The 22,039-nt window shown below is 44.4% G+C and overlaps 2 protein-coding genes and 1 long non-coding RNA gene across 8 annotated transcripts in view; all 3 read left to right on the top strand.

Moving 5' to 3' along the window:
• Positions 1-4,795, top strand: part of LOC139584793 (zinc finger protein 423-like) — a 142,265-nt gene extending 137,470 nt beyond the window's left edge. For all 6 annotated transcript variants that reach the window (XM_071417014.1, XM_071417013.1, XM_071417012.1 and 3 more), the window contains one exon: positions 4,001-4,795. In XM_071417014.1, coding sequence (XP_071273115.1) covers positions 4,001-4,030 — 30 coding nt within the window. In that variant the 3' untranslated portion in view covers positions 4,031-4,795. The remainder of the gene's footprint in view (positions 1-4,000) is intronic.
• The window catches only part of LOC139530103 (uncharacterized), a 428,447-nt gene that overhangs the window by 373,058 nt on the left and 33,350 nt on the right, over positions 1-22,039 (top strand). The gene's annotated exons all lie outside the window — the stretch shown is intronic.
• LOC139530101 (plasmanylethanolamine desaturase 1-like) overlaps positions 11,898-22,039 on the top strand; it is a 43,492-nt gene continuing 33,350 nt past the window's right edge. The window contains exons 1-2 of the mRNA XM_071326202.1: positions 11,898-12,025; positions 12,489-12,683. Coding sequence (XP_071182303.1) covers positions 12,019-12,025; positions 12,489-12,683 — 202 coding nt within the window. The 5' untranslated portion in view covers positions 11,898-12,018. The remainder of the gene's footprint in view (positions 12,026-12,488; positions 12,684-22,039) is intronic.

Raw genomic sequence — 22,039 nt, 5'->3', positions numbered from 1 at the left:
ATATCTTTAAGCATGGTCGAGTTAATAATAATGCTATTGATGACGTATTAAACCACCTAAACGCATCAAAGATGCAGTCGTCATTCTGAACTGCAGGAAGGAAACTGCTTAGGGATTTCACCATGAGGCCATTGGTGATTTAAAACCGCTATGGCTGTGATTGGAAGAAAAAAAATGAGGATGGATCAACAACATTGTAGTGACTCAATAATGACCTAAATGACAGAGTCAAAAGAAGAATAAAAGTATTACAAAACATGCATATGTAAGCAATACGGCACTAAAGTAATACTGCAAGAAAACACGGCAAAGGAATACATACTTTTTGGCCTAAATGCAAAGCCTTCTATTTGAGGAAACTCCAACACATCACTGAGTAACTGCCTCCTTATTTTCAAGCAGCGTCTATGGAGGAATTTTGAATGTTTTTGAACTTCTGAGAGTTGGCTTAAAGTTGGACCAGAGCTAGCTCGCTAACAAGCGTGTGTGTGCAGAGCAGCACCTGAATTAAAAACACCTCTTACCTTTTTAGTAGTTAATAAATCCAATGTGAAACGTGATAAATATAGTGTCTGCAATTAGCATTGAAAAAAATGTATCCATTTTTCTCTAATGAAACATTTCTCCCTAATTTCTGAATCACGCTTGTAACGTCAGTAGGCTACAGTAGCTTTATGTAACGTCAGCAGGCTACAGTAGCTTTATGTAACGTCAGCAGGCTACAGTAGCTTTATGTAACGTCAGCAGGCTACAGTAGCTTTATCTAACGTCAGTAGGCTACAGTAGCTTATGCTTCGGAGGGGAAAAGGCAGGTTGCCTGCACACACACTGCCAAAGATTTTCAGCTGGCAGGCAGACACTAGAACAAGTTTCTGAGTGACGAAGTGAGGGCTTTGCATAGGCACCTTGTTGCGTTTTTTTGTGAGACTGAAAAAAATACTTTACTTTCGTTCCCAGTTCTGATTCTGTTACTTGAAAAATGTCGTTATTTTCCAGTTTTCGGTTCTGTTCCCTGAACCGGTTCCAACCCCTAGTGTACAGAACATTTGATTCCTGTGTTTGCTAAAGGACGCCTAGTGAACTGACATGTTTGAGTCCCCCCACTCCTCCCTGCTCCCTAGGGGGCGCCACAAAACCAGGAGCCGGGAGGGGCCAGGGGGCCCTGCGGCGGCGCCTAAGACGCCTTATTGAAAGTGACATGATGGCAGCCCTGTCCAGGTTCTCACGCGTTGTTAACATGGTTAGAAAAAGCACCGTGTTGGAAACATAGATTTGATTTTCCTTTATCTTTATCTCCTGCCTCCCCTCCCTTCCTGTGTGTGTGCAGCAGTCTCGCAGTCTCTGCATTAGTAATGCGACTGGGCCATATTTCCCATGAGCCCACAGCTCGGCAGGATTTAGCCTCTCTTTTATAACCAGTTTAGGAAAACAATGACAGCGTAGATATTGACTGAGCAGTGAGGGGCTGTTCTGCCCACTGCATAGCCTCCCCCTGCAGAGTGGCGCTGTTCCATCCATCACACAGTGTCCCCCTGCTACATGGTGACATGAGAGCAGGCTCTCTCCATTTAGTTTGATGGTACAATACAAAGGGATAACACTGTCAGTGATGTCTTGCCTTTGTTAGTACAGTGGCTAGGTTATCTTGTACACTAGATGTCTTTGTCTTGGCTTTGGTTAGATGTTTGTAATGTGGAGTTGGCTAGAGATATGATGCAGTCCAAGACAGGGAGGAGGATGTTGTTTCAGGATCAATTACTGTCTTTATTGGTTCTTAAGGTTGTAGGGGTTTAAGGGATAGATTGTCAGGTACTGTATTGGGGTGATCCTCTGTGAGATGATGGGGTGTATTTTTCCGTCTCCACTTGTTTAAAGAGCAGAGCCCTTGATCTCCTCATCCTGGAGAATATATCAATTACAGCTGCAAAGGACTGATGTCACACTGAGAGTCATTATCAGATTCAGAGACGCACGCCATTCGCCCCATCGATCGCCTGCGGCGTGATCAATACTCCTGCCCCTGATGCCGCTTTCAAATGAAGAGCGCTAACTAAGACCAGCATCGCAGTGTGTACGTTAACACTGATTAACAAATTAAACAAGTGCTACTTGTTGTGTGTTCGTGCGTGTTTGTGTGTGTCTGTAAAACGGTGTGTCCATCCTGTGGAATGTGCAGCAGTGTAGGTGAGGGTGTTTGTGTGGCTACTTTCTCCTCTGCTCTCCCTAGCTGTACTGTTTCCATCAGGCCACTGCGGTGCTTGTGTAACCCAGGACCCAAGGGAGTAGCCGCTGCCTCTCAATCCCATCCTTCTGCAAATCAATACATACCAGCAAAACCCTGGAAACCTTGGGGGAAACATGCACTCACACTCACTCACTCCCGCTCTCTCTCTCTCTCTCTCTCTCTCTCTCTCTCTCTCTCCCTCCCTCTCCCTCCCTCTCACTCACACACACACATAAACACATTCCCTTACTAAGATAAGACAAGGCCGCATCCAAAAAATGCATGCCATTTGCGGTCACAGAAGGACAAAGTACACAAAAAGCAAGCACAGATACAACTGACATGTGCATTTACGTGATGATGATGAAATCCAGATCTAGTATTCTGTTTTGTCTAAAATGTTCCTCCTCTCCTCTGGCTGGAGCTCTCCAGTCTGTTGTGGTCTGACTAACAGGAGAAGCAGGCAGAGGGAGAGCCAATCCTGACCTCTGCTGGAGGGGGGCAGAACTGCAGGCGGTGAGGCTCAGAGAGAGAAGTGGTTTGCTCTCATAATGGGGTCAGTGGCTCCCAGTGAGATACAGCTCCTCACTGGAGAGCCTCCCTTGTGCGTGTTCTTGCTCACATACGTGGGGGAGGGGCACAGGAAAAGAGGGAGGGTTAGAGCAAGAGAGACTAAAAGAGGAAAAGAAAGACTGGCTCTGAACGGCTGCAATCAGACAGTTGAAGGATTTAAGACCTGGACTGGGCGCTTGGCCTCCTCTGCTGAACTAGTGCAGCCTGGCTCTGCCAACAGTCGTGTGCAAAATATGCGCACCAAGATAAGGCCCAAAGAATAAGAATAAGTATTTATCAACGGAAAACCATGTTTAATCCTACAGATTTTCCCCCCTTTTCTTTTTTCATAGTGGTGCACAAAAACATGGGCCTATCTTTCTGTGAGAGATTAATCTTGGAAAGCAGCTTTTAGCGAGAAGAGGGGGATGATTGCTGAGCTTTCCCTGGGAATTGGGTTTATGGTCCAGGGGAGAGCGCAGAGGAACCAGCCAGCCTACCAGAAATCTCCCTAACACACAAGCCTCTGGGAGCCCCATATCTGCTGTGATTGAAAATGTAACTCTTCACATCATATCTGGTTTGGTTTGTGACGTTATACCCTCTGGTTGAGGTGTGCATAGAATATAAGCTCCTGCAGTTGTTTCTGGGGGTGTTGTGAATTTAGTTTTGATAAAGGTGTTTTGTGCGTATTTATTATGAATTTATGTGTGGCGCTCGAGAGCCGTTGAAATGTGGGCCTCATAAGGTATTGAGATGGTGTTTTCAAATATTTAGAAGAATATCAGAAGGGATGCATGCCTCATAAATCTGAATAAACAAATCATTGTTTCATGTTTCCATGGATTAATATAATATGACTGTTGTGTTTATCTGCAGCTCTATGTAAGATGAATAGAAATGGTGTGTGTGTGTGTGTGTGTGTGTGTGTGTGTGTGTGTGTGTGTGTGTGTGTGTGTGTGTGTGTGTGTGTGTGTGTGTGTGTGTGTGTGTGTGTGTGTGTGTGTGTGTGTGTGTGTGTGTGTGTGTGTGTGTGTGTGGAGAGCAGGTAGTTCATGTTACAGGAGGCGGGGGCCATCCGATGGACGGACAGACAGACATGACGGTTGTGTATAAAGATAGAGATAGCGTGAGGGGGTAGGTGGCTGTGGGGGCTCGGAGGTGTGGGCACGTAGCTTATTATTTCTCTCCTCATGTGTTCTCCTCTCCTCTCTTCCCTTCCAGAACCACACACTGAGCCAGCACGCGCAGTGAGACTGGGCCCGGCAGGACTCCCGGCTCAGCCCAGAACCCCGACCCAGGCCCGGTGGGGGAGGACCATTTCAACATCACAGCCAATCAAAGTGTCATTTGCTACTCACATGTAAAACTCTAAGGATTCCGCCACCAGGCGCAGCTATTACGAGCAGTGGGGAATGAATATTAATGGGATATGCTATTAAAAAAGAAAAGGAGAGAAAAAGGATATGAAGGAGAGAAAAGGTATTGTACGTGCAGTATTTTTTATCGTCCCTGCTTCCCGGTTGTGAGGTTTTTTTTAACAAAAGAAAAAACGGGAGAGAAAAATAAACGCCTCTGTCTGATTTTAGTCTCTAGAAATGCTTCCCTTGGCCTCTGTTGCTTCTTGTATCAAACTTCAGAGGTGCCAAATCTTTTCTCCTTTTTTTTTTTTTGCATATGTTTTCTTCTCTTTTGTTTTTGTACCTTGCAGTAACTAGGTACTTGTGCTGTGTTGTGATTGTTTGCCAGTCGTAATATTTCTGCATTTTCCTCCTTTTTATTATTATTGTTACATATTTTCTTTTTTGTAATTACAAAATAAAAAGACATAAAACAAAATAAAGTTGAGAAAAACATAATGGTTTGATTGGATTTTCCAATCTATGGACCTAAAGGTTATTGTAAAAATGATCAATTTCAGTGAAACTGGATGACGTCTGCTTTTTAAATGTGAATTAACCAGAATGCAACTAGTACGGTCAAAAAAATTACAAATAAATCAATCACAAATAAAGGGAATGTGTGTGTGTGTGTCTTGTTTTTCTAATGAAAGTCAGTGAGGTACCCTGGAGAGGACAACATACCTTCACTTACAGCATGCTCTCACTGTAAACTAATGGTTTCATCTTTTACACTCCGTCCACAAACACTCCGATTCCAGCTACCTAGCACTCATCATTATCAGTGACTCATAAGGGGTAGACATGTTTCTATCTGAAAACTGATCATAACACAGGTATGAAATGTAATATGTGGAGCTATGTCTTCCGTTTTCTCAGAACATGGGGTCTTTACATTCAGGGAAAGGATCTGTTGGGGGGACAATATCATTAATTAATTGTGGATCATGATTATGATTTTTCCCCCCATTTGCTTTTACACAATTATTTAGGGCCTAATAAAACGTATATAACTGCAATGATCGCTATACTACTTAAAAAACATGTACAATCAATGTGGAAACACATTTCCTAGTATAGCAGGATAAAAAAAGCTTACTCCACAAATCATTCACTGATGATTGAATGAACTTGTTTATAATACATTTAATATAATATTTCCCTAAATCTTATAACATTTGATGAACATATCAGGAATTTATTTTCAATGTATGACTTTGAAATCTGGATTATACAAAATATAACAGAGAGAAATAAACTTATGTCATCTAAAGCCAGCCATATAAAACCTCTTTCCACCTCCCTTTAAACTAACAATAATAGACTGTTGGTTCGGTTTGACGACCATACGGCTCTGCTTTAATTGCATCCATGTGTTTAAGCAGCTGGTTCAGCCGTTGAGTCTCATGGCTTCTGCTGGACAGAAGGTCGGTACCGTTCCCAGAAATCAGTCATCGGAACGCATTGATATACCACAGTGCCCTGGGAGCAGTTGAACTTGAGTCAACTTGCCATATAACTTATTTGAACTACAACTGGCAAATGCATGTGTACTGTATCTTTAAATATATTGGCCAGCTTTCCTTGAAAAATTAAGGGATATGTTTTAATCATTTACAATTTAAATGTTACATTTCAATATATTTTGAGCCCAACATTTATAATCAGAACATGGAATTGATATTTCCTAGATGTTAGAAAATATTATAGACTTTGCAATGGTTATAGCAGGTTATAAACTGTTAGCCTCAAATCAAATAGCATTTGTCACATACGCCAAATAGAACAGGTGTAGACTTTACCATGAAATGCTCACTTAGCCCTTTCCCAACAATGCAAAGTTGAAAAGTAAGGAAAATATATACAAGGAGTACCGGTACCAAGTAAATGTGCAGGGGTACGAGGTAGTAGAGATAATATGTAAAAGTGACTAGGCAATCATGATAGATAATAAACCGAGTAGAAGCTCTGTGTGTGTGTGTGTGTGTGTGTGTGTGTGTGTGTGTGTGTGTGTGTGTGTATATATAGAGTCCAGTGAGTGTGCATAGAGCCGGTGCAACAGAGTCAGTGCAAATAAAGAGGGGGTCAATGTAAATAGTCAGGGTAGCCATTTGATTAACTGTTCAGCAGTTTTATGGCTTGAGGGTAGAAGCTGTTCAGGAGTCCTGGACTCTGATCTGGTTTTGACCTTTTGCCGGTCCACAACCATTCTCTTGCCTACTCCTTTTGGATTAATAAACATTGTAAGACTCCAACCATCTGCCTCCTGTGTCTGCATCTGGGTCTCGCCTTGTGTCATGATAGGGAGCCACGCTGTCTCCATGCAGGGAGCCACCATTTGGAGACATCAGGAGTTGTTACAGGGCCTTTTGGAAGGGCCCAGTTCCTTGACGGAACGCCACGACCATGGGTTAAAGGCTAGTATGGAACAAATCAGGGAGTTAGCTCAGAGGCTGCCTGCCACCTCTGAAAAACCATCACCCAGTACATTTTTCCCTCTCTGTGGTGAGTTTGCACAGCCTATTCCAGCTCCCCGAGAACCCTGCTTACCTCCTCCGAAGTGATATTCGGGGAATCCTGGTGCCTGCCGGGGTTTTCTTTCTCAGTGCTCGCTTATTATGGCGCTACAGCCATCTTCGTTTCCTTCAGACCGATCGAAGATAGTGTATATCATTACGCTAATGTCGGGAAGGGCGCTCTCCTGGGCTACGGCAGTTTGGGAGCAACAATCTGCCATTTGTGGTCATCTGGACGAATTTATGGCAGAGGTGAGAAAGGTATTTGAGTCTCCGGTATCTGGGAGAAAGGTGGCCAGTAAACTGCTTGACTTACGTCAGAACTCCCGTAGTGTGGCATACTACGCGGTTGATTTTCGCACATTGGCTGCCGAGAGTGCCTGGAATCTGGAGTCTCTTTTTGATACTTTTCTGCACAGATTATCTGAGGATGTAAAGGATGAATTAGCTGCTCGGGAATTGCCGGTGGACCTCGACTCACTTATCGCCCTAACCATCAAAATCAATGAACGCCTAAGGGAACGTAGGAGTGAGAGGAGGTCTGGTCTCGGGCACACTCGTGCACCCGCTATGGCTCGCTCACCTTCAAGGGATTCCGGAAGTTTCCGGGGGCAGCTTTTCAGAGAGGATTCGAAGCCACCCAAGCCCTCTTGTAAATCTACCTGCCCTATTATGAAACCCTTGTCTCTCGTGGGTACCAGCACTATGGTAAGTCAGACTGGGAGTTCCCTAATTCCCATCACCCGCACACCCTTTTTTGTCCTTGTGCTGTGGGGAGACCAATCTAAGTCTATCCGAGTGCTCATTGACTCTGGGGCTGATGAAAGTTTTATGGATGCCACTATTGCTTCGGAGCTTGGTATTCCCACTCAGCCTCTCTCTGTCCCCATGGATGCTAGTGCACTGGACGGACGCTCTATAGGTGAAGTCCCATAGTACTGTGCCCGTTCAATTACGGGTTTCTGGTACTATACAGTTCCTCCTCATTGCATCTCCCCATGTTCCGGTTGTTTTGGGATTTTCCTGGCTACAAAAGCACAATCTGGTGAATGACTGGACCACAAGCCCCATCCTGGGTTGGAGCCCATTTTGCCATTCCCACTTCCTTCAAGCAGCACAGTCTTCCCCCAAGTCGTCTTCCTCAGGATGTTAGCAAGACTGTGGATGTCTCAGCTATTCCCACTAAATACCATGATCTCCTGGAAGTGTTCAGTAAGGCATGTGCTACTTCCCTTCCCCCTCCTTATGATTGTGCCATTGATCTTCTCCCAGGCACCACACCACCTCGGGTCGATTGTATTCTCTGTCTGGACCAAAGACCAAAGCTATGGAGGAGTACATAGAGGAGTCTCTGGCCACTGGGGCCGTCCGTGCATCTGCATCTCCTGCCTGCGCAGGGTTTTTCTTTGTGGAAAAGAAGGACAAGACCCTGCGTCTGTATCATTGACTACAGGGGACTTAACGACATTACGGTAAAGAAATCGCTACCCCCTACCTCTTCTCTGCGTTTGAACCTCTCCAGGGAGCCACCATGTTTTCTAAGTTGGACCTTCGGAATGCCTACCACCTGGTTCGGATACATGAGGGGGATGAGTGGAAGACAGCCTTCAACACAGCCAGTGGACATTATGAGTACCAGGTCATGCCATTTGGACTCACCAATGCCCCCCGCTGTTTTCCAGGCTTTGGTCAACGATGTGCTCCAGGACATGCTAAACCGTTTTGTGTTCGTTTACCTTGACGACATCCTGTTTTTTCCTGTTTTTCTGCCCAAGAACATGTACTTCATGTCAGACAGGTTCTTCAGTGCCTCCTGGAGAACCAATTGTTTGTGAAAGCTGAGAAGTGTGAGTTCCAACGCTCTACTATTACCTTTCTGGGATGTGTCATTGCTGAGGGCAATGTTCAGATGGATCCTGGAAAGGTGAAAGCAGTGGTGGATTGGCCTCAACCAACGTACAGGGTGCAGTTGTGAGGGTTTCTTGGTTTTGCTAACTTCTACCATCATTTAATTCGGGATCACAGCACCTTGGCGGCCCCCCTCTTGGAACTCACTTCTCCCAAGGTACCGTTCAAATGGTCTCCAGCTGTTGACAAAGCCTTTGTGGACCTGAAGCATCGGTTCACAACAGCTCCCATGCTCATCCATCTGGACCCCTCGCGTCAATTTGTGGTGGAAGTTGATGCTTCGGATGTTGGAGTGGGGGTCATCCTGTCCCAGCGATCTGCCCAGGACCAAAAGCTTCATCCCTGTGCCTATCTGTCCCATCGTCTCAATCCTGCAGAGAGGAACTACGATGTAGGCAATTGAGAACTCCTGGCGGTTAAGATGGCGTTGGAAGAGTGGAGGCACTGGCTGGAAGGAGCAGAACAGCTATTCTTGGTCTGGACCGACCATAAAAACTTGGATTATCTCTGTGCAGCCAAGCACCTCAACTGCAGGCAGGCCAGGTGGGCCCTCTTGTTAACCAGATTCAACTTCACCATTTCCTACTGCCCAGGGTCAAGAAATGTGAAGCCTGACGCTCTCTCCCGCCTATACAGTTCCTCTGCCACACCCTCGACCTCCGAAACCATTCTCCCTACCTCATGTCTTACTGCCACTGTGGATTGCGGTATTGAGAACCTGGTTCGCGAGGCGCAACGCTCCCAGCCTGTTTGTCCCTAACCCAGTCCGGTCCCGGGTCCTGGAATGGACTCATTCCTCCAGACTGACCTGTCATCCAGGGTCCCGTCGTACACTAGCCTTCCTCTGACAACGTTTCTGGTGGCCCACAATGGTTCCTGACATCTCTGCCTTCGTCGCCGCATGCACAGTGTGTTCTCAGAACAAGACTCCACGGCAAGCTCCTTCTGCCATCCTTCAACTTTTGCCGGTCCCTCATCATCCTTGGTCTCATATCTCTGGACTTTGTCACTGGGCTCCCTCCGTCTGATGGCAACACTGTCATTCTGACGGTAGTCGATCGGTTCTCCAAGGACGCCCATTTCATCCCTCTCCCCAAACTACCTTCTGCCAAGGAGATGGCCCAGTTTATGGTGCACTATGTCTTCCGGATCCATGGACTCCCGGTAGACATTGTCTCCGATCGGGGTCCTCAGTTCTCGTCTCAGTTCTGGAAGGCATTCTGCACCCTTATTGGGTCGTTGGCCAGCCTGTCATATGGATTCCATCCCCAAACCAACGGTCAGTTGGAGCGAGCCAACCAAGATCTGGAAACCACCTTGAGATGCCTGGTCTCAACCAACCCCACAACCTGGAGCCGTCAACTGGTCTGGGTGGAATATGCCCGGAACACCCTTCCCTGTTCTGCCACGGGACTCTCCCCTTTCAAGTGCTGCAAGTGCTCCACTCTTCCAAGAACAAGAGCAGGAGCTCAGCCTACCCTCGGCCCAGATGTTTGTCCACCGCTGTCGACGTACCTGGAGAAGAGCCAGGGTGGCTATTCAGACAGTAGACTCTAGGGCATAGAGTATGCAGTGCCATTGATGACTTTCACCATTCTTAGGTAGTCAACTGGGTGGGACTTCCTATGAGTTAAGGAATGATCACATAATTCCATCCAGGTCATCAGGAGGGATTGGCCAATGAATTATACTTTTGAGAAAACATGCCATAACTGCAGGTGGCAATAAATCATCAACGTTGGCTTTATACCTGTTCCAACAACACACTATAGGTGCCAGTGTGCACCTTTTAGAACTACATTTCCCTTTTTCAGGACCCTGTCTTTCAAAGATAATTGGTAAAAATCCAAATAACTTCACAGATCGTCATTGTAAAGGGTTTAAACACTGTTTCCTACGCTTGTTCAATGAACCATAAACAATTAATGAACATGTACCTGTGGAACGGTCGTTAAGACACTAACTCCTTATGGACGGTAGGCAATTAAGGTCACAGTAATGAAAACTTAGGACACTGAAGAGGCCCTTCTACTGACTCTGAAAAACACCAAAAGAAAGAAGCCCAGGGTCCCTACTAATTTGTGTGAACGTGCCTTAGGCATACTGCAAATAGGCATGAGGACTGCAGATGTGGCCAGGGCAACAAATTGCAATGTCCGTACTGTGAGACGCTACAGAGAGTGCTACATGGCCAGCGAAGAGCCCGGATCTCAATCCCATTGAGCAAGTCTGGGACCTGTTGGATCGGAAGATGAGGGCTAGGGCCATTCCCCCCCAAAATGTCCGGGAACTTGCAGATGCCTTGGTGGAAGAGTGGGGTAAATCTGGTGCAGTCCATTAGGAGGAGATGCACTGCAGTACTTAATGCAGCTGGTGGCCACACCAGATACTGACTGTTACTTTTGATTTTGACCCCCCCTTTGTTCAGGGACACATTATTCAATTTCTGTTCGTCACATGTCTGTGGAACTTGTTCAGTTTATGTCTCAGTTGTTGAATCTTATGTTCATACAAATATTTACACATGTTAAGTTTGCTGAAAATAAATGCATTTGACAGTGAGAGGACGTTTCTTTTTTTGCTGAGTTTAGAAGTAGTAGAAGAAGAAAATGTACTACTTCACAATGGAGATGCCTCAATGTTGCTGCCCAAGTTCACATAGTCGCCAAATGGAACATATACAATGTTGCATCTGCTAACTATCTCTATGGGGACTCCTGCCAGCACACACAACAGGTGCAGTTGAATACAATCATTAGGCTACTTTGTCAGAAGCAGCCTAGCCAACAGAAATGTATCACTATTATGTTGTCCGTTTACTTCATTCAATCTAAGGTAATGTGATAACTTGAAAGATTTAAATTAAGATTATATATATATATTTTTTTACATTTCAACAAGTCTGCATGAGAAAACTAGATGCTGTGAAGAGGAATTGCCCGGTGTAAGACAATTTCTGTTTAACAATGTGGAAGGACAATTGAATTAACTAAACTCTATAAAGGAATAGAGAATATGGGCCTGCGGTGTCATATTTTAATCATTAAAGTTTGTGAAATACCAACTGGTCTTTGTTTTTGTAGTGCACTGTTGGATCGGTGCCAGTGGGCAATGGCATCACCCGCGTATCAGCTCGAACCACGGGTGTATTCCTTACGCCTATTATGTTGCAAAACGTTTCTTAAACGGAAGCAAACTGAACGAAACGGGGATGGACCTACCTAAATTTGTCCAATAGAAACTGTCGTTTTGCTCCGTTTTCTTCCTTTTGGTTCTTAAACAGTACATGGTTTCCGTAATGAATACGCCCCATGGTTCACTTCGCTGTTGCGCCAGGACATTAGGGATCCTCAATATTTTACAGCTGATTCTCTGAAGTGCTGGAGGAAAAGAAACTCAGTCACAGACGTACGGTCCAATGCCAGGTATTTATCGCTGTGGTTTTGTCATTATCAGAGGAAATATAAGATTTTTTAAAATACCTATTTAAGTAGTTTCCATAAACAATTACGTTTTTGTTTTAGACCTTTTTTGATATCATAACTTTACTATCCCTACACTCTGGCAAGCATGGAGAAATGCAAAAATAAGTGTTTACAATAATTAGCGGAACATGAAAGCGCTGCTCTAAAACACGCCAGTTATAGGCACACTAGGCTGTGGTCTTTGAATAATTATATAAACTGTTGTCTCAATCAGACGAAAGGAACGTAGTACTATAGCCGCCGTTATAAGTCTGTTTGTCAGAGGCGGTTCATCCGTATTGTAGTTCCGGGTTTTACTGGGTAGCTCCGGTGCGGAGAGCATCACAACACCACACTGACAAACATTCCCTAGCAATCAAATAACTGGCTTCGTTTGAAGAAATACATGATTTATGCATTTTAGTTCAAACTGGAGGAATGGAAGGGAGGATCGCGGTGGCAGCGCCAGTACTACTGTCAGAGAGAGAGATTCAACATCGGTCTATGGCAGAGGAGGATCCTAACGGGAATGAGCACGGTTCGGCTGCCCGCAGCACGGCGCCTCGTTGGGGACCGCAGCATGCAGGGGCCCGACAACTTGCAACACTGTACTCACCTGGTAAGACAATGAGCTGGGGAGAATACTTTTTTAATTAATGAAGGACACTAAACCTCACTAAGATTAGGGCTGTCACCTAACTACGCGCGCCACGCTGCTGATAATTCGCCAAAACTGTAATGGGCTGTTTATATAGAGGATGATAATAACACCTGTCATTGTTGAGATGAAGTATAGCAAAGATTTTGTATTATATTGACAAGACAGTAGAGTGACCGCTCTAACGATGAAAATATATGTCCTCAAAGATGGCAGGCATGCGTTAGTAGGCGAGATCAGGTGGGACCATTCTAGCCAATGAGAGGGCAGATATTATTATTTTTTTATTGTATTGCCGAAATGCCATGTGTGTCCACTTATATCAGTGCATTTGTAACAACCTAACCATTACGAAACTTCTATAAGCCTCACGTTGTAAATTAGCAATTCCATTTTTGTTGTTGACCAAATTCGACACATTGACCTCCATACAAAAATTCCTCACTTTGTGGTCTTATTTTCGTGGACAGATTTTGGGCAGAGTAGAACCTCTCGCTTTGCTTTTTCCTCTCTGAGTATACCAACGTTTTAAACGTTGGGTAAAAGGGCAAAACCCCTTTGTTATAGAAATAATACTTGCATTGGCTTCAACATAAAATTATGAGTTCTATATTTGTAGCACCAGACTTTTTCATAGAAATGAAAGTGTCCTCCATTTATAAATATGAGCTGATCCAAGCAGGTACTGTGCACTTAATGCACATGTGTAGTAGTAGGCTACTCATCTAATATGATATTACATTGTTTTTTATTTCTGAACCAAAATCCTCAAATAATTTTAACCTGACACAGATCACACGGAATACGGACCTTGTAATACTGTGTGCATTTATGCTGTATTACACATCTATAATTAAATATATCTCATATTTGAATTCTGTCATAGGCTTGTTTATTCTATACAGACTTTAGAGCTGTAAAATGCATATCACTGATTTGGTGCTTTTCCAGAAGTGGGGTTGAGAGGAGAGCACTCTGTCTTGTTTCTGCACACTATGGAGAGTTGAGATCAGTTGGACAGTGCAGGGATCAGTTGGAACATGAAAGCCTAAAGACTTAGGGGAGCTTTACTGAGAAAAGAAGACTATAGTCCAGCTCTATGCTTGTCCTGGACTGTGATTCCTTGTGTTTAGGTTTTACATCTATTCAAAATTCAGAGTGCTATTAGGGTGATAATGATCACCCATTTTCCTGGGTGTGTTTGTCTATTGCCAGACATATGATGCTGCTACTGGCACATGTTATTAATTACTGTACACGTATGTAGATGGATGGAGGGGAGAGTGCATGGTTAATAAATTAATGTAGTAAAGAATGTTCTTGGTAATGGGGGATTGAAGAGTGTTTTCTTTCGGCCAGATGTGAAGCTGGTTCTCACACCAGTTTATATCTAATCTGTTACTCTGCTTAGTATAATAATAGTAGTAGTAGTAGTAGTAGTAGTAGTAGTAGTAGTAGTAGTAGTAGTAGTAGTAATTATAATAAATGGGACTTATATAGCTCTTTTCAAGGACCCAAAGTTGCTTTACAATTATAAAAAGAAAAACAAGAAAACAGGAGTCAAAATATCAGACTAAACAAAACATAAATAAAGAGAAGAGAAAGAGTGTGATGTATCAGTGTATGTGGAGGGAAGGGTTGGGATTGGGGTTAGGATAGTAGTGTGAGAGGGTTGTGAACAGCTATTAGCGTGTGGTATTGGACCACACATTGGCCTGGAAGTAACACAAAACCAGATTTCAAGACACTGCAACATCACAGCTGTTCACAAGAACACCCATTCCATTACATGGACTCCTCTAATGGTATCTAAGAGGTTGCTTACTGTATCCGTCTGTTGAGTTAATGGAGTGACAGGTCTCAGGGTTGAGGGATGATACTGTTACAGCACAGAGATGAAAGGGACATGATCTTGTAAAACCAGAGTTGCGTGTTTGACTCTTTAAGTCTCTGATTATGGACAACTATTCTAAGAGGATTCCCCATGCATTTGGGGTCCTATTTTATCCAAGTCACTAAATGGCTGGGCGGTTTAGTGGGCCATATGGGCACTTCCAGGGTAACGGTTTTACACTGAGACTCAGATTTTTCATTCTAAAATGTATGTCAAACAAAAACCATTGATTTCAAAGTTTAACAAACCATAGAACTCTATGCACAAGGACTGATGTAGATTTTACCATAATTCTGTTACCAAACTTTACATCTACAGTTTTTCCAGTTTTTTTTATTGTGTAAATGTTATGAATTCTATGTATAATGACTAAATGATGTATACATTTAAAGTAATGATAGGACTATAACTAACATAATTCTACCCTGTCTCTGTATAATGATGAAGAATGTTTGTGCATAAGAAAAGAGGAACTGTTAGCAGACAAGGAACTGTGGCAGACAACTTGTGACCACTGTGAAACTGATAACAGGGAAGGAGGTCTCCCCACCCAGAGAGGGGATAAACTGTTGGGCTTGCAGTAGATTGTGTAACATGTTGCAGCATACGATAAACAATATTTCTGCTGGAATGAAATTGTAAAACAGCACTGTAATTGTCTGAGAGGAGGAGGGACATTTATTGCGAAATGAGAGGTATATAAACCAATGTACAGGAAATGATAGCCAGAGCTCTCGCAAATAAACATTCTGACTATTGTAGACTGGCCTCTGTCTGTTTCATTTCAACAAGAACCTTTATACATTCTTGGTAGCAGACCGAGTAGTTGAATTGAAGTTCAGTTTATGAACATTAAGAACATAATTCTCTTAACAGTAAATTGTTCAATGTAGTCATTGTCCATATAGTTGTAGGGCTTCTTAAACTTTGAAATCAATTGTTTTTGTTTGGCATACATTTTAAAGTGAAAAATTGAATCTCAGTGTAATTCCGTTACCAGGGAATTGCCAATATACAGTGATCCAGAGAGACACAAAGTGAGAGCGAGTCTGGGACAGCAGTAATAGGAGAAGAGGTATGTCAGGGATTCATGGTCCATGGCAGTAGACCTAGCAGACATGTGTTGAGGTGCAGGCGAGGAGTGGTTGGAATGAGAGGGCTGTGTTTGTGGACATGTTGAGGCTTAGCGGCAGGACTGGATTGATGAAGCTTTGGTCGGCTCAATGGAGGCTAAGGCTCATTACAGCAACCCCAGGACAGGCAAACAGCTGGACGTATCTCTCTGCCATATGTCTGTGTGTCATGCACGGCTGACTGCTCTTTGCGCTTTTTATCCCACTTTACGGATTTGCCTGGAAGTAAACAGCATTTCTGCCTGCTTTCTGTTTTCCTGATTACTTTCACCAGCCGTCTTGGTCTGGTCTCAAGGCCACTGGCTTTGTGTCTGTGTGTGTGTGTGTGTGTGTGTGTGTGTGTGTGTGTGTGTGTGTGTGTGTGTGTGTGTGTGTGTGTGTGTGTGTGTGTGTGTGTGTGTGTGTGTGTGTGTGTGTGTGTGTGTGTGTGTGTGTGTGTGTGTGTGTGTGTGTGTTCTCACATTACTCTTTTAGATCTAGTTTCCTTGGCTGTAAGCGATCTAGACTGTGATAGTAATCTTTTTTTGCCCTTGTCCACATCTCAGGCCTGTTTCTATGACTCTTATTCAACAGCTTCCATTTATAGATAGTACGGTGTGGTTACCATCAGATAGACCAGAGGCAGCCACAATGTTTGGCCGCTTCTGTAGTTTTTAGCTTCAGTGTTCGCAGTGTTCATACTGTATGTGGATTGTGTAAATTATGTGTCTATAAACAATATTTTGCCTATATACTCTGTTTATTGTCTGTGTATTCTGTTTATTGTGGCAGCACCATTTCACTGAGTCAAATTCCTGTACATGAAAATGTATTTGGCAAATAAAGGCAATTCTGATTCTGACCAACTGGGCACTGCACACATAGTTCAAGCACAGTAGGTTAGGGTGGATTTACATTAGTAAAATATGTCTAATGAGATCGATCTCTCTTCAACATCAGATTTGCAACTCTTCTGTTTTCATTAAGTTTCAAGTTTTAATGTCACATGCACAAGTACAGTGAAATGCATTTCTTGTAAACTCAAATCCCAACAATGCAATAATCAATAACAATGTATAACTAGAAAAAAAACACACGAGAAATAATAAATATGAAGAACACAATAAGTAAGTAAGCATACTATATACAGGGTCAGTTCCAATACCATACAATGTGCAGGGATACCGGAGTGATGGAGGTAGATATGTATAGGGGTAAGATGACTAGGCATCAGGATAGAAGATAAACAGACTAGCAGCAACTTGTATGTGAGTGGGTGTGCTTGTGTGTAGAGTCCGTATCAATGTATGTGCATATTATGTGTGAGTTAGCAGATGATGGAGTGAGTGTGTAGGGCCCTGTGAGTGTGCATAGAGACAGTGCAAAAATAGGTCAATGAGGATACAAGGTTAACTCAGATAGTCCGTGTAGCTATTTTGTTAGCTATTTATCTTATGGCTTAGGGATAGAAGCTGCTCAAGAGCCTGTTGGGGCTAGACTTGATGCACCGGTACCGCTTGCTGTGCGGAGGCAGAGAGAATAGTCTATGGCTTGGGTGGTTGGAGTCTTTAATGATTTCCAGGCCTTCCTACCACACCTCCTGATATAGAGGTCCTGGATGGCAGGGAGCTCAGCCCCAGTGATGTACTGGGCTCTCCGCACCACCCTCTGTAGCGCAATGCGATCGAGTGTGGTGCTATTGCCAAACGAAGCAGTGGTGCAGACAGTCAAAATGCAGAACTTTTTGAGGGTTTGAGGGCCATAACAAACTTTTTCAACCTCATGAGGGGTAAGAGGCGCTATCGTGCCTTCTTCACGACTGTACGCGTGTGTTTGGACCATTTTAAGTCTTTAATGATTTGGACACCGTGGAACTTGAAGCTCTCGACCTGCTCCTCCCCCCCGTTTCCTGTAGTCCACGATCAGCTCATTGGTCTTACTGACGTTGTTGGAGAGTCTGTTGTTCTGGCACCACACTGCCAGGTCACTGACCTCCCTGTAGGCTGACTCATTGTTGCCGGTGATCAGGTCTACCACCTTTGTGTCGTCAGCAAACTTGATGATGGTGTTGGAGTCGTGCGAGGCCACGCAGTCGTGGGTGAACAAGGAGTACAGGAGGGGACTAAGCACACATCCCTGTGGGGTCCCTGTGTTGAGGGTCAGCGTGGTGGAGGTGATGTTGCCTACCCTCACTACCTAGTGTCGGCTCGTCAGGAAGTTCAGGATCCAGTTGCAGAGGGAGTTGTTCAGATCCAGAGTCCTAAGCTTGGAGGGGACAATGGGGTTGAACGCTGAGCTGTAGTCAATGAACAGCATTCTCACATAGGTAATCCTCTTATCTAGGTGGGTGAGGGCAGTGTGGAGAGAAATTAAGATTGTGTCATCTATGGATCTGTTGGGGCGGTATGCAAATTGGAGTGTGTCTAGGGGTGGCTGGGATGGTGGATTAATTTGTGCCATAACCAGCCTCTCAAAGCACTTCAAGATTACAGGGTGGTAGTCATTGTGGCATGAAGCCTTAGAGTTCTTTGGGACAAGAATGATGGTAGTCATCTTAAAACATATGCGAATTACAGACTGGGACAAGTGGAAGTTGAAAATTACAGTGAATATGCTGGCCAGCTGTTCTGCGCATGATCTGAGAACACGCCCTGGAATACCGTTGGGTCCCGCGGCCTTGCGGGTGTTGACCTGACTAAAGACATTGTACACGTCGCTCTCGGAGAGCGAGATCACCCAATCCTCTGGGTCAGTGACGGCCCTCATTCTTGGCATGATGATGTTGTTGTCATAAAATGCATTGAGTTCGTCTGGTAGAGAGGCATCGTTGGGCAGATCACGGTTGTGTCTTCCTTTGTATACCATTTAGCCTTGGATGTGGTGTGGCCAAACCTATACAGGAGCTTTTCATCCAAACCATATTGCACATAATGATGCACTTGATTAATGCAATGATTCAATTTGGCTAACAGAGCAAACATGCTGTCTATTGGTATTAAGTAATTAAGGTAATTCTTGCAGGGACATGTGGTGAGGGGTAGCAGCTGTCTTTACACTGTACCACTGTGGGGGGTATGTGATGTACAGTGCCTTCGGAAAGTATTCAGACCCCTTGACTTTTCCACATTTTGTTTACGTTACAGCCTTGTTCTAAAATTGTTAAAAAAAAATAATAATCCTCATAATTTTTTTACACACAACACCCCATAATGACAAAGCAAAAAGAGGTTTTTTAATTTTTTTGCTAATTTATATAAAATATAAAACGGTATCACATTGTCACGCCCTGACCATAGAGAGCCATTGTTTCTCTATGGTGAAGTGGGTCAGGGTGTGACTGGGGGTGATATACACTGCTCAAAAAAATTAAGGGAACACTAAAATAACACATCCTAGATCTGAATGAATGAAATATTCTTATTAAATACTTTTTTCTTTACATAGTTGAATGTGCTGACAACAAAATCACACAAAAATTAACAATGGAAATCAAATGTATCAACCCATGGAGGTCTGGATTTGGAGTCACACTCAAAATTAAAGTGGAAAACCACACTACAGGCTGATCCAACTTTGATGTAATGTCCTTAAAACAAGTCAAAATGAGGCTCAGTAGTGTGTGTGGCCTCCACGTGCCTGTATGACCTCCCTACAACGCCTGGGCATGCTCCTGATGAGGTGGCGGATGGTCTCCTGAGGGATCTCCTCCCAGACCTGGACTAAAGCATCCGCCAACTCCTGGACAGTCTGTGGTGCAACGTGGTGTTGGTGGATGGAGCGAGACATGATGTCCCAGATGTGCTCAATTGGATTCAGGTCTGGGGAACGGGCGGGCCAGTCCATAGCATCAATGCCTTCCTCTTGCAGGAACTGCTTACACACTCCAGCCACATGAGGTCTAGCATTGTCTTGCATTAGGAGGAACCCAGGGCCAACCGCACCAGCATATGGTCTCACAAGGGGTCTGAGGATCTCATCTCGGTACCTAATGGCAGTCAGTCTACCTCTGGCGAGCACATGGAGGGCTGTGCGGCCCCCCAAAAAAATGCCACCCCACACCAAGACTGACCCACCGCCAAACCGGTCATGCTGGAGGATGTTGCAGGCAGCAGAACGTTCTCCACGGCGTCTCCAGACTCTGTCACATGTGCTCAGTGTGAACCTGCTTTCATCTGTGAAGAGCACAGGGCGCCAGTGGCGAATTTGCCAATCTTGGTGTTCTCTGGCAAATGCCAAATGTCCTGCACGGTGTTGGGCTGTAAGCACAACCCCCACCTGTGGACGTCGGGCCTTCATACCACCCTCATGGAGTCTGTTTCTGACCGTTTGAGCAGACACATGCACATTTGTGGCCTGCTGGAGGTCATTTTGCAGGGCTCTGGCAGTGCTCTTCCTTGCACAAAGGCAGCGGTCCTGCTGCTGGGTTGTTGCCCTCCTACGGTCTCCTCCATGTCTCCTGATGTACTGGCCTGTCTCCTGGTAGCGCCTCCATGCTCTGGACACTACGCTGACAGACACAGCAAACCTTCTTGCCACAGCTCGCATTGATGTGCCATCCTGGATGAGCTGCACTACCTGAGCCACTTGTGTGGGTTGTAGACTCCGTCTCATGCTACCACTAGAGTGAAAGCACCGCCAGCAGTCAAAAGTGACCAAAACATCAGCCAGGAAGCATAGGAACTGAGAAGTGGTCTGTGGTCACCACCTGCAGAACCACTCCTTTATTGGGGGTGTCTTGCTAATTTCCTATAATTTCCACCTGTTGTCTATTCCATTTGCACAACAGCATGTGAAATTTATTGTCAATCAGTGTTGCTTCCTAAGTGGACAGTTTGATTTCACAGAAGTGTGATTGACTTGGAGTTACATTGTGTTGTTTAAGTGTTCCCTTTATTTTTTTGAGCAGTGTAGTTTATTTATTTCTATGTGGTGTTCTAGTTTATTTTCTATGTTGGTGATTTGTATGATTCCCAATTAGAGGCAGCTGGTAATCATTGTCTCTAATTGGGGATCATATTTAAGTAGCTGTTTTTCCCACCTGTGTTTATGGGATATTGTTTTGAGTTAGTGCACGTAGCATCTCTGTAGTCACTGTTCGTTGTTAGTTTATTGTTTATTTGTTTTTGTCTTTGCTAAGTTTCACTTTAATCATTAAATTATGTGGAACTCAACATCCACTGCGCCTTGGTCCGATATTTATTCCATCGAACGTGACACACATTTACATAAGTATTCAGACCCTTTACTCAGTACTTTGTTGAAGCACCTTTGGCAGCCATTGCAGCCTCGACTCTTCTTGGGTATGACGCTACAAGCTTGGCACACCTGTATTTGGAGAATTTCTCTCATTCTTCTCTGCAGATCTGTTCAAGCTCTGTCAGGTTGGATCGGGAGCATTGCTGCACAGCTATTTTCAGGTCTCTCCAGAGATGTTCGATCGGGTTCAAGTCCGGGTTCTGGCTGGGCCACTCAAGGACATTCAGAGACTTGTCCCAAAGCCACTCCTACGTTGTATTGGCTGTGTACTTAGGGTCATTGTCCTGTTAGAAGGTGAATCTTCGCCGCAGTCTGAGGTCCTGAGCAGGTTTTCATCAACCTATCTCTCTGTACTTTGCTCCGTTCATCTTTGCCTTGATCCTGAATAGTTTCCCAGTCCCTGCCACTGAAAAACATCCCAACAGCATGATGCTGCCACCACCATGCTTCACCGTAGGGATGGTGCCAGGTTTCCTCCAGACGTGACGCTTGGCATTCAGGCCAAAGAGTTTAATCTTGGTTTTATCACACCAGAGAATCTTGTTTCTCATGGTCTGAGAGTCTTTCGGTGCCTTTTAGCAAACTCCAAGCAGGCTGTTATGTGCCTGTTACTGTGGAGTGGCTTCTGTCTGGCCACTCCACAGTAACCATAAAGGCCTGATTGGTGGAGTGCTGTAGAGATGGTTGTCCTTCTGGAAGGTTCTCCCAACTCCACAGAGGCACTCTGGAGCCCTTTCAGAGTGACCATTGGGTTCTTTGTCACCTCCCTGACTAAGGCCTTTCTCCGCCGATTGCTCAGTTTGGCTGGGCGGCCAAGTCTAGGACTCCAAACTTCTTCCATTTGTAATGCTCCTCCTCTTCGTCTGATGATGAGGAATAGGAATCATCGGACCAACACGCAGCGTGGTAAGTGCTCATAGTAAATTTAATTAAATAAACTGAACACTGAATGACAAAAAAACAACAAAGAGAGTGAACGACACAAAACAGTCCTGTAAGGTGACAAAACACAAAACAGGAAACAACTACCCACAACACACAGGTGGAAAAAGAAT

The sequence above is a fragment of the Salvelinus alpinus genome, chromosome 9 (genome assembly GCF_045679555.1).
Source record: "Salvelinus alpinus chromosome 9, SLU_Salpinus.1, whole genome shotgun sequence".
NCBI lineage: Eukaryota > Metazoa > Chordata > Actinopteri > Salmoniformes > Salmonidae > Salvelinus > Salvelinus alpinus.
Note: the sequence above shows the minus strand (reverse complement) of the source record. Positions and strands in the feature narration are given on the sequence as shown.